Raw genomic sequence first — 16282 nt, forward strand, 5'->3', positions numbered from 1 at the left:
TGTATGTTACACCCTAAAACAAAATAAAATATCTGTTCTTATTTAAAAAAGAAATGCTGTTTAGAGATGGGGTTGGAGTGATAATTCACTGGTTAGGCTGATCTGGCATCCCATATGGTCCCTTGAGCACTACCAGGACTGATCAGTCCCTGAGTGCAGAGCCAGGGACTCTAACATAGCTAACTTAGATGAAGACTGCTAAGAGATTGAAAAGACAAGTCATACACTAGGAGAGTAAATATTTATAAAATACTATCTGATAAAAATGTCTAGAACAGGGCCAGAGAGATAGCACAGTGGTAGAGTCTTTGCTTTTCATGCAGCTGATCCAGGACAGATAGTGGTTCGAAACCTGGCATCCCATATGGTCCCCCAAGCCAGCTGGGAGTGATTTCTTTTTTTTTTAAATTTGGGGGGGGGGGGGTTTACACTCGGTAGCGCTCAGGGGTTACTTCTGGCTCTATGCTCAGAAATAGCTCCTGGCAGGCTCGGGGGACCATCTGGGATGCCGGGATTCGAACCACCATCCTTCAGCACGCAAGGCAAACACCCTACCTCCATGCTATCTCTCTGGCCCCGATCTCTTTTTTCTTTTTTTAAATTTTTTTTATTTTACAGGATGAGGAAATTGATTTCATAGGGTCTGAGTGAGTTAGGGGAAAAGGGAGAAAAGTGATAAGCCTCCATCACAGCAACAGAGGCACGGAGAGGACCAACAGGAGTAGATGGGCTGCTAAAATCATCACCCTCATCTTACCACTGAGCTCTCTGGAGAGTCAAAACACCTGAAGGATTTGAACAGACAGTAATAGAAGAACTGAGGGATCTCTGGAAGATTCATGTCAAATAAGTTAGTGAAAACCCAGTAAAGAGAGAAGGCGGCCTGGGGTGCTGCTTTTTGAGGGCAAAGCTTTGGCTGAATACATCAGGTGAATGTTCAGGGTCCTGTAGAGAGACTGCGGGGCACTGAGGACTTTTTCTTTTTTTTTTTTTTTTTTTTTTTTTTTTGGGGGGGGTCCACACCCGGCAGCACTCGGGGTTACTCCTGGCTCTACGCTCAGAAATCGATCCTGGCACGCTCGGGGGACCATATGTGATTTGAACCACCGACCTTCTGCATGAAAGGCAAAAGCCTATCTCTCCAGCCCCAGGACTTTTTCTTGGATCATGTCCATTTGGTCGCCAGAACAGAAATCATTCAGACTGGACTGTGCAATTGTCACCAGCATTTATTTTGGTAAATGCTGCAGCCAAGATACACAGACTGGATGAGATACTCAATTTCTTGCTCAGTGCTGACATGGTGAGGAAGTTCTGAATAGTCACAGATTAGGCCAGCCTGGTGAACCATTTCATATTCGGGCATTTCCATCCATTTTTTCTAACTCTATACAAGTGGAACTAGTGATTCCATTCCAGTGTCGAAAGCGCATTTCTGTGCAGTTTCTTCATCATCATCACCACACAAATCAGCGAATGTAGCTTCTAAATCTTCTAATTGACGAATTCAGGTATCAACACAATCAACCAGATCCTCTTGTCTTGTATGCAAATGACCCAGGAACCTTGAATAGCATCAAATAGAGATTTGGTGCTTCAAAACCTCCCTCCCAAATAAAGAAACATAAAAAAGCCTGGCTTCTTAAAACAAACAAACAAACAAACAAACAAAAAACAATGACTGACACAGCTAGGCTGGAAAAAGCCCAGTAGATTGAGTATGAGTATATGCTTTGCATGTTTGACACCCTAGTTTGGAACTTCGGCATGCTAGGATTTGCCAAAGGCCAGGAAGAGGAAGAAAAAAGGAGGAGAGATGAGAGAAAGAGGAAAGAAATAGAGAAAGTAAGAAGGGTAGGAAAGGAGGAAGGGAAGGAGGGTGGGAGGAGAAGAGGGAAAAGAGAAGGAAGGAAGGGAAAAAGGAAGGAAGAAAGGAAGGGAGGAAGGAAGGAAAGTGTGTGGGAGTGATTTCTGAGCACTGTGTGACTCAAAAACCAAAAAAAAAAAAAATCTCTATAACATACAGTGAACTTTCACAACTTAGTAGCAAGAAACCCCCCCCCTTTTTTTTTTCCAAAACGGGCAAAATGTTTGAATACTTATATCTCCAAAGGTGAACAGCATCACTAATCGTCAGTGGAATGTAAATAAAATATCACTTGAGATCTAGTTGAACATCTGAGCCAGGTACTATCTCGGGCTGGTCCTCCTACAGAGCATCTAACAAGTGTACCCGACAGCTCACTGGCTGGATCAGGGAAATGGTGCCAATCGCTCCGAGAACAGTTTGGCAGTTTCTTATAAAGTTAATTATCCTTTCATGGTGGTTTAAAAATGTGTGTTGTCATGTGCACTTTATGTTTTTAAGTGTGTGCACATTTCCTTTGACATTGAGCTCATTAAATTTCTATTCACGCGCGTGGTTAGACTTAGTGATTGGCTCTAACAAATGGAATGTGGCAGAAGTGACAGCATGTCACTGAGACGAGATTGTAAGACATTTGATCAAAGCACTGCAGCTTTCTGCCTTGTTCTTTCCTTTTGGATCTCTTGATCTGGGGGAAAGCAGCTGTTGTGTCAGAAGGATCTCAGTCAGCCTATGGAAAAGTCACTGGGCGGGCAGCTGAGGCTGCCTGCCAACCACCAGGCCTGCACAAGAGAAGTATTTGGAGAGTGGGTCCTCCAGTTTCTGGCAAACTTTATGTCTGCCCTCCACAGACTCCTTCCAGTTCTGTCCCTTCTGCTGCCTGGCCCATATGACCCATTTCCAATTGGACACATTTCTGCCTTCAATTACTATGCTTTGTGGTGATTTATTATGCAACAGCAGATAAGTAAAACAACTTACTTAGCAATCTTTTTAAACCCATACTCCTAGGGAGAGGAAAAACCGTTTACACCAAAAACTAGGGAAACTTATCATTATAGAAAAAATTGTGTAGGAGCTGGAGTGGTAGCACAGCGGTAGGGCATTTGCCTTGCATGTGGCTGACCCAGGATGGACACAGGTTCAATCCCTGGCATCCCATATGGTCCCCAAGCCAGGAATGATTTCTGAGTGCAGAGCCCAGAGTAACACCTGGGTGCCAATGGGTGTGGGCCCCAAAAAAACAAAAAAAAAGGAAAAAGCTGCATGTAGATGCTTATAGTGACTTTATTCATAATTTTCAAAAGATGGAAACAAACCTGCGCTGGGCAAAGAGACATGAATGGTAGCACCCCTACATGGGTCACTCCTAAGTCGTAGGAAAGGATTGAAGCATGGGCGACATGCACTGCTTAGATAATGTCCCCCTTCCCAGCAGGCTGAGATTAAGGAAGGCAGACCCACCAGGCGCATGCATTAGTTGATTTGATGGAAGAGACATACTCATAGATTAAACACAGAGAAGTGTTTGTGAGGGTCTGCTCATGATTAGAAGGCTTTGGCTATAAAAAGCATGAGGTCACTTTGGGGGACTGTTGGAACCATCCTTTGTCTTTTTTTGTATGTGTATGAATGTGGGAGGCACATTTGGGCCACCCCTAGGTGGTGTTGAGGGACTATTCCTGGCTCTGTGGTCAAGAGTCTTTCCTAGTAATGCAGGGGACCACATGGAATATGAGATATCTGGGATGGAAGCAGATTCAGCAATATTCAAGGCCAGCACCTTAACCCCTGTATTATCTCTCTGACTTTGTCCTTCATTTTGATTGTAAATGGCCGTGATAGAATTATATGCATTTGTTCAGACTCATGGAGTTACGTGCCAAGAAGAACAAATTTTCCTATGCATTAATTGCACCTTAATATGACATTTGACCAAAGAAATCTACTTCATGAGAAATGATTAATGTGCCTTTCAGGTTGACCTGGGATAGACTGGGGTAGAATAATGTTCTGAGTAACTGCTCTAGGACTGCAAGCTGAGGGCAGGCAAATGTGTGTCGGACTTCTGAGTGGCAATCTCCGTGTGGTTCCAGGTCATATGAACTCACCCGGAAGGACCGACTGTACAAGAACATCATTCGCATGCAGCACACGCATGGATTTAAGGCTTTCCACATCCTCCCCCAGACCTTCCTGCTGCCGGCGGAGTACGCGGAATTCTGCAGTAAGTGCCTGCTTCTTACCCTGACCCCAAGGCTTGGGTTCTGAGCTTCCCAGTCACCCCCAAATCTAGAAGTGATGTTTCCTTAGCAAAATAATTGCAAGTAGAAATAGAACACATTTTGTATCCTGAGTGTGCATGGTGTGTTGGTCACTTGTCAGTATCATTGTACAGAGCACATGGGTGTCACACATACCTATTCCTGTCCTTTACAAAGGCTTCCCCTCAGAAGTAAGAGAACCATGATAATCAGCAGTGGTAGCACAACACCTGGATTTGGGGGACTCAAGTGTTTACTAGGTTTAGCCAGGATTTTCCAGTCACCTACAGCTTCAGTGACATTATTTAGTGTTGACAAATATGGAGCATGGCTGGAGGTGACAAATGAGAAATGAAAGATGCCAAGGGAACGTTTGCTTTCAAAACAATATTGGTCAAGGGTACAGGGGTTAAGGCATTTGCCTTGCATGCAGCTGGCCCTGTTTCAATCCCTAAGTATTGCCAGGAGTGATTCTTGAACACAGAGTGAGGAGTAAGACCTGAGCAATTCCTTGTATGGCTTTAAATAAACAAACTAAATACCAGTATTGACCAGTAGCCAAAATATCTGAATTCAGAATGATTGGTAATAAATTCTCTTTGAGCTTCCATTTCTTTCAATGCCTGGAGAGAGAGAATTGTATTTCAATTAAGTGATTGATCGTCATTACCAGTGCTTTGATCTAAGTTTCTTACATAGAAAGCATGCACTTGGGTCAGGAGAAATAGAACAGTGGCGTTTGCCTTGCAAGCAGCCGATCCAGGACCTAAGGTGGTTGGTTCGAATCCTGGTGTCCCATATGGTCCGTGTCGTCCTCGTCCGTCCCCCCCCCCCCCATGCCTGCCAGGAGCTATTTCTGAGCAGACAGCCAGGAGTGACCCCTGAGCACCGCCGGGTGTGGCCCAAAAACAAACAAACAAACAAAAAAAAAAAAAAAAAGAAAAGAAAAGAAAAAGAAAAAGAAAGCATGCACTTTACCCCTGAGTCTCATACCTGGTCCTATAATTTCTGTTTTTTCTAACTTTTGTGGAAGGTTGTTCTGAGTTTAAAAAGGAAAAGATATGATGTATCTGACCATGTGCCCTTAGCACAGTATTGTCTCTGTGTGCATATATATATATGCATATATACGTATATACATATATATATACACATACACAAATATGTAATTATAGTAGGTATATAGATATATGTATCTATAAGTGTATTTATGTTCTAAAATGTTCAGACAGCAATACCATAGTGAATAGGGCACTTCCTTGCATGTGGTTAATCTGGGTTTGATCTCCAGTCCCCCAAGCACCTCCAGGAGTGATCCTTAAGTCCAGAGTCAGCAGTAAATCTGAGCACTGCCAGTGTGGCCCACAATTAAAAACAAAACAAAAACAAATCCTCATCAAAAGGGGAATTAAAACAGTATATTTCAGTCGGTGGTCTTTCATATGGGTATTGTCAGTATTTGGAGGGTCTTCATTGATGAGAGTTAGTGCTGTGAAAATATATACCTGAAACTATTTTTTATAAAGTAATAGATAATAATTAAAATAAATGCAGAATATTTAAGATTTTCTGCCCATGAACTTGACTTCAGAGTGCTGTGACTTGCATTCTTTGGGTTCTAAGTATGATGCATTTTAGGGTCCCAGGTATTGGCTGTGTCACTAGTACCACTCTATAGGAACAGGGCAACAAGTCCAGGCCTCACTGCTGCTTATTTCTTTGGCATTGAAAAGGGAACTTTCCTGTCCAAGTTCAAGCAGAGGAATTGGATTATATCAGGCTTTTCTCTGAGGGGACAGAGCCTGACTGAGTGACTTAAGGCACTCACCCGGGTTCAATCCCCAGTACTGCATGGTCCCCTCAGTTCTGGTACTGAGAGTAACTCCTGAGTAATGTATGGAAGTAGTCTCTGAGCTCTGCCAGGTGTGAGCCCAAAATGAAATAAAAAAAACCAAATACAAAGAGACGATCAGAGAAGCTATGATGTTCTTGCTTGTGTGTCTTCTCAATATTCTTTTATGTAAGTATGGTGTCTGCTTCCTGTTACCTTTGAGCAAAGCAACACTCTGATTTTGTACATCTCCCGAGTTAACAACAGCTCTCCTATTTGTTTGTTTATTTAGTTTTTGGCAGTGGTTCCTCCTGGCTCTGTCCTTAGGGTTCAATTTCGACAGAGCTTGGGTATAATATGGGGTTTTGGGGATTGAATGTGGGTCGACTGCTTGCAAGGCAAGTGCCCTACCTAAACCATTTCTCTCACATGCTATAGTATTTTTCCATTTTATATGGTTGGCAGAAGTCAATAGAAGAAAAATTTTGTAGTGTCTGGATGTAATACAAAATCAGGTGTTTTCTATATAAATTTAAATCCAATTTCATTGTACACAGCCATGTTCCTTTGTTTACATAGTTCTTAGGACTGCTTTCCAGTGACAAGCCCAGAGTCAATTATTGCAGTAGAGATGTATGGCCCACAAAGTCCAGTATATTTTTTTGTTTGTTTTGGGGCCATACCTGATGGTACTTAGGGTTTATTCCTGGCTCTGTGCTCAGAAGTTACTCCTAGCAGGCTTGGAGGACCATTTGGGATGCTGGAGATCGAACCCAGGTTGGCCATATACAAAGAAAATTCCCTACCTGCTCATCTAAAATATTTTTTGTCTTGACTTTTTACACACACACACACACACACACACACACACACACACACACACACACACACACACACACACACACACACACACACACACACACACACACCCTCCTAAAATACATAAAATCTAGTGTATTTACTTCATTGTTGGACATTCTTTGCTCTTGTCACACAGTCTTGAGAATCCTACAGCTATTTTCTTGCAAGATCTAGAGGATACATTTCTAGAAGTGGTATTGCTCAGAGAGCCTTCAGTTCTGAGCGCACTTTACAGATTTCCTAACTTGAAGTTTCAGCCAGGGCAAAGGTGGGGAAGAGGAAGCTGAGTGTCTAAGGCAATCTCCTGTTGGTCCTGGAAGAGCAGTGGATTGTGCTCACCTTGAGTTCCTGGGGGAGGCCTTCACAATAGACTTAGGCTCTTGGCTTTTTTGGGGGGTGCCCTTGCATCTTCCCTAAATCAAGGACAGAGACCTGCTGCAGGCCACTCTGAGTCTTTGATGTGGGTTGTCTGACTGCTCTTCCCATGATACACTGGTATTGAATGGGTTAGAGGGCAGCTGGAGAAGGAACTAAGGGGAGGGTAGATTCTCATCCCAGAGAAATACCAGCCACTCTTACCACCTGCCACATACCTGCTGTTTGACTGCAGGTAGGGTTTTATTCCTAATAAGCTCACAGAACTTGCTTAAGGAAAGTCTACTCTTAGAGAAAACCCAGCATTTGGCTCCTTGTAACTGGCAGCAGCTAGACTCTCGGTGATAGGAGTGAGCTGCAAATGTTCATGGAAGCTCTTTATGGCAGGATCTTCCTCTCTATCCTCTTATTCGAAGAGGGTGATGGAAATGGAAGAAATGGAATGGAGGCTGTATTTCTGTCCTTTCTCTGTTTTTGTCTCTCTTTCTGTTTTCTTCCTTTTTTCTTTTTCTTGTTTTGGGGGGTGGTGGTATTTAAGCCATGCCTGTTGGTTCTCAGGCCTATTTCTTAGTGGGGTTGGCATGCAGGGGAGTGGATCATTTAAGGTTCCCACTGTACTATCTCCAAAGCCTTCTCTGTTTCACTTTTATCGAGTGGGGCCATACCTGGCAGAGCTCAGGGGTTACTCCTGATTCTGTGCTCAGAAATCACTCCTGGCAGGCTCGGGGGATCATATGGGATGCCGGGGATCGAACTTGGGTCCATCCTGGGTTGGCCGTATGCAAGGCAAATGCCCTACCACTGTGCTATCACTCCAACTTCTGTTTTCACTTTTAAGGCTGGTTCACAATGTGAGTTTTCTAGCTACTGTCCTCCATGTAGAAATGTGGGAAAAATCCCTGGGTTACCTGAGTAGATAGCCATTGTTGGAATGTAAGGTGGTGAACTCATGATTGTTCTTCTCTGTTCCTTTTTCCCCTTTCTTACCTCCTGATGCTTTGAGCAGATTCATATTCAAAGGATCGGGGACCTTGGATAGTAAAACCGGTGGCCTCTTCCAGAGGGCGGGGTGTCTACCTGATCAACAACGTAAGTATACAGTCCCAGAGCCTCATCCTGTCCTGGGTTGGTTCTTATGTGAGCTGTGCTTGAGCTACTGAGGCCTTTCACCCTTTCTCCTTACTGAGAGTGGCAGGCTTGTCTGCAGTCTGTATGGCCAGCTTCGAGTTGCCCTGGGTCTGAATTGGCTGCTGCCCAGTTCACTGGCATCAACCCCTGTCTTCCCATGCCAGCAGTTCCTCGGCAGTGAAGAAGTCAGTGGAGGGCAGTCTTGATGCCTCCTTAAGCTTTTCACATCCTCTCAGGCTAATGCTCAGCATTGTGTTTGTTGGTGGCCTGTGCAGTGAGCAAATTCCTGCCCTGGAGGTCAGCCAGGAAATCAAGCTGAATGTTTAGTCATCAATGCTGCTATTTTTCAGAACCATTCCTTTCCTCCCTCCTCTCTGCCCTTACCTCGTTGTCTTCCTCCTCTTTATCTTTTTTTTTTTTTTTTTTTGCAAAAGTTATCTTGATGTATTGCAAAGTCTTCATTAAAGGTGGTTGTTTTGTTTTGATTTCACACCCTCTGGTCCTCAGGGATCACTCTGGACTAGGTGCTTGAGGGTTGCTCCAATGTCAGTGCTTGGAAGACCATGTGGTACCTGGGATTGCATCTGGCCTCTTTGAAGTTCTTTGAGCTTTTTTCTTGGTCTTAAAAGTTGTTTTCAAGTTTGGCTTAAGTGACAAGAGTGCATGCCTAGCATATTTGAGGCCCTGGGTTTGATCCTCAGTAGCTCATGGCCCCTGACCATCCCAGGGAATGGCCCTGGTTCTTCTCTTCCCCTAGCACTCAGAAACAACTAATAAAATAAATAAGAAAAGTGGTTTTGAGCCAAATGTACATACAGAGTGAATAAAAGAAAATCCCTACCCACTCTCATTTTTTTTGACTTACAGGATGAGTTAGTAGCTAGTTAACTACAGGAACTAACTAGTAGTTAGTAACTCATGGTAGTTGATTTGTGTTTCTTTACTTTTTTTTGGGGGGGGGCACACCCGTTGACGTTCAGGGGTTACTCCTGGCTATACATTCAGAAATTGCTCCTGGCGTGGGGGGACCATATGGGACACCAGGGGATCAAACCATGGTCCGTCCTAGGCTAGAGCTGGCAAGGCAGACAGACGCCTTACCTCTAGTGCTACCGCTCTGGCCCAGTGTTTTTCTTTTTATTACTTTATCTCATACTTGCAAATCCTCAGTTTTTGTTGTTTGTTTGTTTTGTTTTGTTTTTTGTTTTTGCATTTGGGTCACACCTGGCAGCGCTCAGGGGTTACTCTTGACTCTATGCTCAGAAATCGCTCCTGGCAGGCTTGGGGGACCATATGGGATGCCAGGATTCAAACCACCATCCTTCTGCATGCAAGGCAAACACCCTACCTTCATGCTATCTCTCCGGCCCCGCAAATCCCCAGTTTGATATTTATTCACTCATATCATTCTGCCCTCCCGTTGCCAGTGGGAGATACGACTTGTGTCAAGTGAGATGGAGAGACAATATAGCTTTGCTCGAAAAGGACATCTCCTGCTTCTCTTTCTCTGGGAGAAGCCTGGGAGATCCAGGACCGATGCGAGTTTGCTGAGCACCTGCTCTGGACAGGCCTCGTGTCTCACCAGCCCCACAAGGCAGCTGTCATTCCGTACCCAGGTTCCATTTGTGCTGCCCAGGGTGGGAAATGATCCCTGTCACCTGCTTACTTGGGGAGGTGTGGGTTCCAGACTGGAATGAGGAATTGGTCTTGGCAGGAAAGTAAAGTCCCAACCAGACTTTTTAGGTGTCTGTCGCCATTCTTCCGAAAAATGAATTTCAGGAGATGAATGGTGAAGTGAAACAAGCTTATTCAGGAAATGAAAGGAGGGAAGGAGAAAGGTAAAGATATTGTGCTCAACAAAGAATGTGGACTTTTTCAGAAAAAGCACAAAGAACATATAAGGAAATGAAACCTATGGTGAGAAAGTCCACTGCTCAGGCAGATGTGGGCTAAAAATGCCCACAGTGAGTTTTATATACAGTTTCTCCAAACTGCCCTTACCTCAGCCTGTTGCTAGGGTGATTGCCAAGTGCTTGATCTTGTAGCTGTTGATGGTCTTCCCTTCAATGAGGAGAACAAAGATGGTCTTTGTATCTCCATATGGTAGGTCTTGATTTTTTTTTCTTTTTCTGGAGTGTGTTTGGTCCATACCTGGCAGTACTTAGGAGTTACTCTTGCCTCTGCACTCAGGAATAACATCTGGCTGGTTTAGGAGACCATATGGGATACCAGGGTTGGCTGTGTATAAGGCAAGTGCCCTAACCTCTGTAGTATTGTTTATCTTTTTTTGTTTTTGTTTTTGGGCCACACCAGCGGCACTCAGGGATTATTCTTGGCTCTGCACTCAGAATCGCTACTGGCAGGTTCAGGGGACCATATAGGATGCCGGGGATCAAACCTAGGTCCGTCCCGGGTGGGCCGTGTTCAAGGTTAATGCCCTACCACCATGCTATCTCTTTGGCCTTGTTCATCATTTTAATGATTTATAACATTTACATTCTCTACAAGAGCTCTGGTTTAGATTTGCTGCTTTATTATTGTGTAAAAACCTAAAAATTAGGAGAGATTTTTGCTAATATTTGAGTCTGGATATTTTTTATATTTCCACCAGGACTTGGAACTCACCCTTCTGGTCTAGAAATTAGGGGAAATTGTACATGTTTTTGGTTTTCATTTCTGCCTTTTAAACTCTGTTTTGAGGGGTTCTAAGTTTTTTTTGTTTTTTTTTTTTTATGTCAACTCTTTTTTTTTTTTTTTTTGTTTTTTGGTTTTTGGGCCACACCCAGCGGTGCTCAGGGGTTACTCCTGGCTGTCTGCTCAGAAATAGCTCCTGGCAGGCACGGGGGACCATATGGGACACTGGGATTCGAACCAACCACCTTTTGTCCTGGATCGGCTGCTTGCAAGGCAAACGCCGTTGTGCTATCTCACCGGGCCCTTTTTATGTCAACTCTTAATTTTAATTCTTTGTCTCTACTCATCTTTGGGTTTCTGCATCTGTGCTCTAACTGATTATTCATTCCATCTACTATATTTCTGTAGTGGCCCTCATAGTTTCCAGGAATTTTGATTTCCTAATTTACTTAAAAAAATTAATGGCAGCTTTGATGCTTAATGATAAGTATAGTTTGCCTTTCTGTGGATAACAACTGAATTTTTTTTTAAGTTCTCTTATTTCTTAAATGTTTTTGGATCATCCTTTTTCTCTTGCTGTCGAACTTTCTTAATTTTGATGACATTATATGTTGAATCATAAGTATGAACAAAAGAATAGACTGATTGCAGTTGGCATCTGAAGGGGCTGGGAAGGTGGCTCGGTAGTAGAGCATTGCATTGGGCTCATCTTCAGCATCTACCTTTCCACATCCCCCACCAAAGAAAAAAAACAAGATTAGAAAAATTGACCATGTATTTAATAGTTTACTCACTAGAAAAAGTCAATGCTACTGTAAACGTGTTCATCTATATTACAATAATAAAAATATACATTTTAACAAAGAAGTGAAAGAGTGAACTTAGCAATTGGCTTCAGTTTACCCTGTTGTTCTGTGGGGCTGTTTCTTTAGTGGCTTTTCCCTGGACAGTGGCTGACTGAGTTTTGTGGGAGGATGAAGCTTGTGGAGAGGTTGGGAGATGTGTGTCTCCCAACACACACACACACACACACACACACACACACACATACACACACACACACATTTCTGCTTTGGGTCTTTTTTAGGGATCAGATGGCTACACACACACACACACACACACACACACACACATACACACACACACACATTTCTGCTTTGGGTCTTTTTTAGGGATCAGATGGCTACAGAGTCCACTCTTCTGTCTGAATCCTCCACTCACATAAGTATCCTCCCTACAATATCATCTACTTGGGTTTTTATTCTGAGGGTAGAACTTTGAGTGGGATGGGCAGCCTGCCTGCTCCATCTGCTGTTTGGGAGGAGTCACCCCATCTTGACCTGCTCCTGTGGGTTCACTTAACACTTTTTGTGACTTCCTTGGGAAGAAGACTTCACCCTGATGTTTTGGGTGAGGCTTCCTCTGCTCTTCTTCTGTTTTCTCAACTTGGTCCTGTTTCCTTTCTGTCTTTCAAGATTTCCTTAACGTTAGCCTATGGTTGGTTCCTTAACTTTTTTTTTTTTTTTTTTTTTGCCTTGTTTTCATCTCATTCTTTTAATAGTATTTTCTCTGTCCTTCCCATGGCACTTGGGAAAGAAAGAGGTTAGGTGTTTTTTGAGTTGGCTCAGTACTCCATCTTTTTTTTACTTTGTTTTGTTTTGCTTGGGGGCCACACCCAACAGTTCCTCAGTGGTTAATACTGGCTCTGCACTCAACAATCATTCCTGACAAGCTCAGGGGACCCTCTAAGATGCTGGAGATTGAATCTGGATTGGCTGCATGCATGCTCCATTTCTCAAGCCCCAGGGACTTCAGCCCCAGAGAACACTCCCTAATTCTCTTCTACACAGTCTGAACTATTTCTTTCTACACAAAATTGAACTTTTAGAGCAGTCTTTCACTGGAGGAAAACCCTTCAAATTGGAACTGTGCTACAAACTATGGCATAAACACTGAAGTTCAGCTCTTTGTGCTACAGTGGAGATTGTGCCTTTAATGCACCAATGGTGACAGGCCAGGCCCAGGGTTCAATCCTGCTGCCTGGCCGAGGGTGGCTCTGGAACCTTCTGACCCTCATTTCCACATCACACACACGCAGCCCTCAGCAGACTCATTGGACCTCTCCTTGCTCTCTTCTGACCTGGCATTCAGGCTCCTGTCTTGCCCCCCTATTCCCCCCACCTACAGCACCAGCCAGGAGCGCCTGTGTTGTTTGAATCATGTAGACGGCTTGAGCCTGGGCTTGGGGCTTTGCTGCCAAATGGAATCACTATTTGAAAGTCAACTGCAGTACAAGTTTGTTTTTTATTTTCTTAGACATGAGTCAAAAAGAGTAGTATCTGGGGCTGGAGAGATAGCAGAGAGGTAGGGCATTTGCCTTGCATGTAGAAGGAAAATGGTTTGAATCCTGGCATCCCATATGGTTCCCTGAGCCTGCCAGGAGTGATTTCTGAGCATAGAGCCAGGAGTAACCTCTGAGTGCTGCTGGATGTGATCCAAAAACAAAACAAAACAAAACAAGAGTAGTATCTATTCCCTCTATTCCCAGCTCATCTGGAACTCTTTCTTTTTTTCCTTCTTCTCTTTTTGGAATGCGCTTTTGCCTTAGTGATTTGTTATTTTAAAAACCAACGTCATAAAGAATAGAAAAATCAAACTTTTCCTTGGTGGGGCTGAGAAGCCGGTGCCCTAACTCTTGGTGGATGCTGGTTCTCACAAAGGAGGGTGACACGTCTTTGGAGAATGTCTCTGGCTAGCTCCCTTTCTCCTTCCCACTTCTGGGGCTGAAGCTCTCAAGACCCCCTGCCTTGATCAAAGTACTTGGCAGGACCCTTTTCTCCCCTTCCCCCCTCTGTGAAGCTTTGGAATGAGTCTGATTCTTTGAGGTATTTGCTGGCGGTGCCAGACAGAAGCCTGGGAAGATGCCAGCAAGCACAGGGAGGGAGCTGGCCGCCCTTGGGCATAATGGGAAAACATTCCCAGTTGAGTCCCAAACTGGAATTTTATCACCTTTTGCCCAGACCTACAAACCAAACCATGTTAATGCTCTTCTCCTCCCACTGAGGCCTGACCAACCCCTCTTTTCCATACCTGGATCCTTTCCCGTGGAATATGTGACCCATTAGCCAACTGGATGAAGTAACTATTTCCATGGCCGCTGCCTGCTTTCTTTTTGGATTGGAGGGAGAGTTGGGGAGGGCCCGGGTGCTCGGGTGGAGGGTCTGTGAGCAGAACTAATGTGGGTGAGCGAGCGAGGGCCTTTTGGAGGGCGTGGGGGCAGCCCCAGAGTTAGGTGTGAGGCCAGATGAAAATTGCTTTCCCTGGCTTCCTTGGCTGCAGGCAGACACCCTCTTCATAAAAGTGCATAATAATCATCAAAATCTTTTGGAAAATATCTGTATATAGCAGCCTTTCTACTAGGAAACTAGAATGGAGGATAGAAAAGAAAACCAAAATCCATGGCTTTGATGTCAAGTGTGAGCTCCTGCAGATGGGGCCTTCTGGGCCAGCCAACAGGTAAAGGTCTTAATGATCAATGTGCCCTTTACTTAACTCTTGAAGTTCAGCCCGAAGGATCAGGAGTGCTCTGTGCTCCAGCTCTCTCAGTAACCATGACTAAAAGACCATATTTTCCCAATTTCATGTATTAAAATCGAGGCAGGGAAGGATCCGGCATTTTCTGTTCAAGGTATGAATTTGATTATCGAAGTCAAATTTAGGCTTCCTTGTCTGATACATTATTCACGGTAAACACAGTATCATATTTTGTCAGAGACTGTGAGGTATCACGAGAGCATTTAGGTCATTCTGCTCACTCCTTTATTTGTTACCAAAATACTGTACCGCTTTTGCTTCTCTTTGCTTCTGTGCTTTTTATCTTATGCGTGATTTCCCGTATCAGTCAACAATGATTTCCAGTGTCCTGCTTTGTAGGTCATTTCTTACAACCTGTGGAAGAATTGGGACTCACTCTGCTCTCATGTTTTTATTATCAGTACTCTGTTCTGAGTACAGGGGCATATCATGGGCTGTGATGAGTCTTCATAGATCAGAACCACACCACAGACACTATTGCATTTGCAGTACTAATATCAGCTGTTATGTCTTGAAGATTTAAGATCTGCTCAAGATCACGGTGGCTTCCAAATCTAATCTTATTTATTCTTTACGAGCTAGTTGCTCTTATTTCCCTATTAAATGATAAAGTCAGAATTATAGTTCAGGGCCCGGAGAGATAGCACAGCGGCGTTTGCCTTTCAAGCAGCCGATCCAGGACCAAAGGTGGTTGGTTCGAATCCCGGTGTCCCATATGGTCCCCCGTGCCTGCCAGGAGCGATTTCTGAGCAGACAGCCAGGAGTAACCCCTGAGCACAGCCGGTGTGGCCCAAAAACAAAAAACAAAAAACAAACAAAAAAAAGAATTATAGTTCAGTCTAGCATTCGATTTGAGAGTGGTAGTGGGGTCTCACACTTGCTTGGCCTCTTGCTCTCTTTTGGAAAAAAATTAACTTAGTTCCCCACTTGGAAGTCAACAAACAAAATGTGTCCCCATCAGCTACACCCAAGGCTGTCATCTTCCTTCTGCTGCACAGAGAGAGATGCTTTCCAGGGGTCTGTATTGCCTACTTTGGGAAACACTTTGGACATTTTGCCTTATAGTAACTTAATGATACCCTGAGTTTAATCTTAATTAGGAAGTGGATGTGATTCAAAATTTCCCCAACAGCTCACATTCTTGATTAAGCATACATCGGAAGACAATTTCTCCTAGGAATTGAGGTCAGTTTAAATTGAGCTAATTAGGGACAGATGAGAAGGAAACAGCTTTGAAAATATCAGGCTTTCCTTAGCTGACCATACGAGAATGTATTACCTCCAAATATTCTACCCAAGCTATTCTTCTAATTCAATGGTCCTCAAACTACGGCCCGAGAGCCACATATTGTATTTATTTCCATTTGTTTCTTCATTTCTAAATAAGATATATGCAGTGTGCATAGAAATTTGTTCATAATTTTTGTTTTTACTATAATCTGGCCCTCCAACAATCTGAAGGACAGTGAACTGTCCCCCTGTTTAAAAAGTTTGAGGACCCCTGTAATTGAAAGATTTAGTTCCCTTTGCAGATATTAAGGCAACAAAACTCAGAACACTGAACGAATACTAAAACCGCCTAAAGTATGAGACGATTTGTATCATCCAGAAAACAAATGTGTGTGATGAGGGAGAGAAGAAAGGAGACGGTATGATTGTTTTGTATATGACATGGAGAGAAAGCTCCTCCTGTGTGTGCTCAGGTTTGAGGAAAGGTGGATGGTCATA

The 16282-nt window shown here is 43.7% G+C and overlaps 2 protein-coding genes across 2 annotated transcripts in view; one reads left to right on the forward strand and one right to left on the reverse strand.

Annotated features, from left to right (window-relative positions):
* TTLL5 (tubulin tyrosine ligase like 5) overlaps window positions 1-16282 on the forward strand; it is a 310256-nt gene that overhangs the window by 24638 nt on the left and 269336 nt on the right. The window contains exons 6-7 of the mRNA XM_049770318.1: window positions 3964-4094; window positions 8205-8287. Of these exons, the coding sequence (XP_049626275.1) occupies window positions 3964-4094; window positions 8205-8287 (214 nt within the window). The remainder of the gene's footprint in view (window positions 1-3963; window positions 4095-8204; window positions 8288-16282) is intronic.
* The window catches only part of LOC126004088 (peroxiredoxin-1), a 1184503-nt gene that overhangs the window by 19417 nt on the left and 1148804 nt on the right, over window positions 1-16282 (reverse strand). The window lies entirely within an intron of this gene.

This window comes from Suncus etruscus, chromosome 3, assembly GCF_024139225.1.
Source record: "Suncus etruscus isolate mSunEtr1 chromosome 3, mSunEtr1.pri.cur, whole genome shotgun sequence".
Lineage (NCBI taxonomy): Eukaryota > Metazoa > Chordata > Mammalia > Eulipotyphla > Soricidae > Suncus > Suncus etruscus.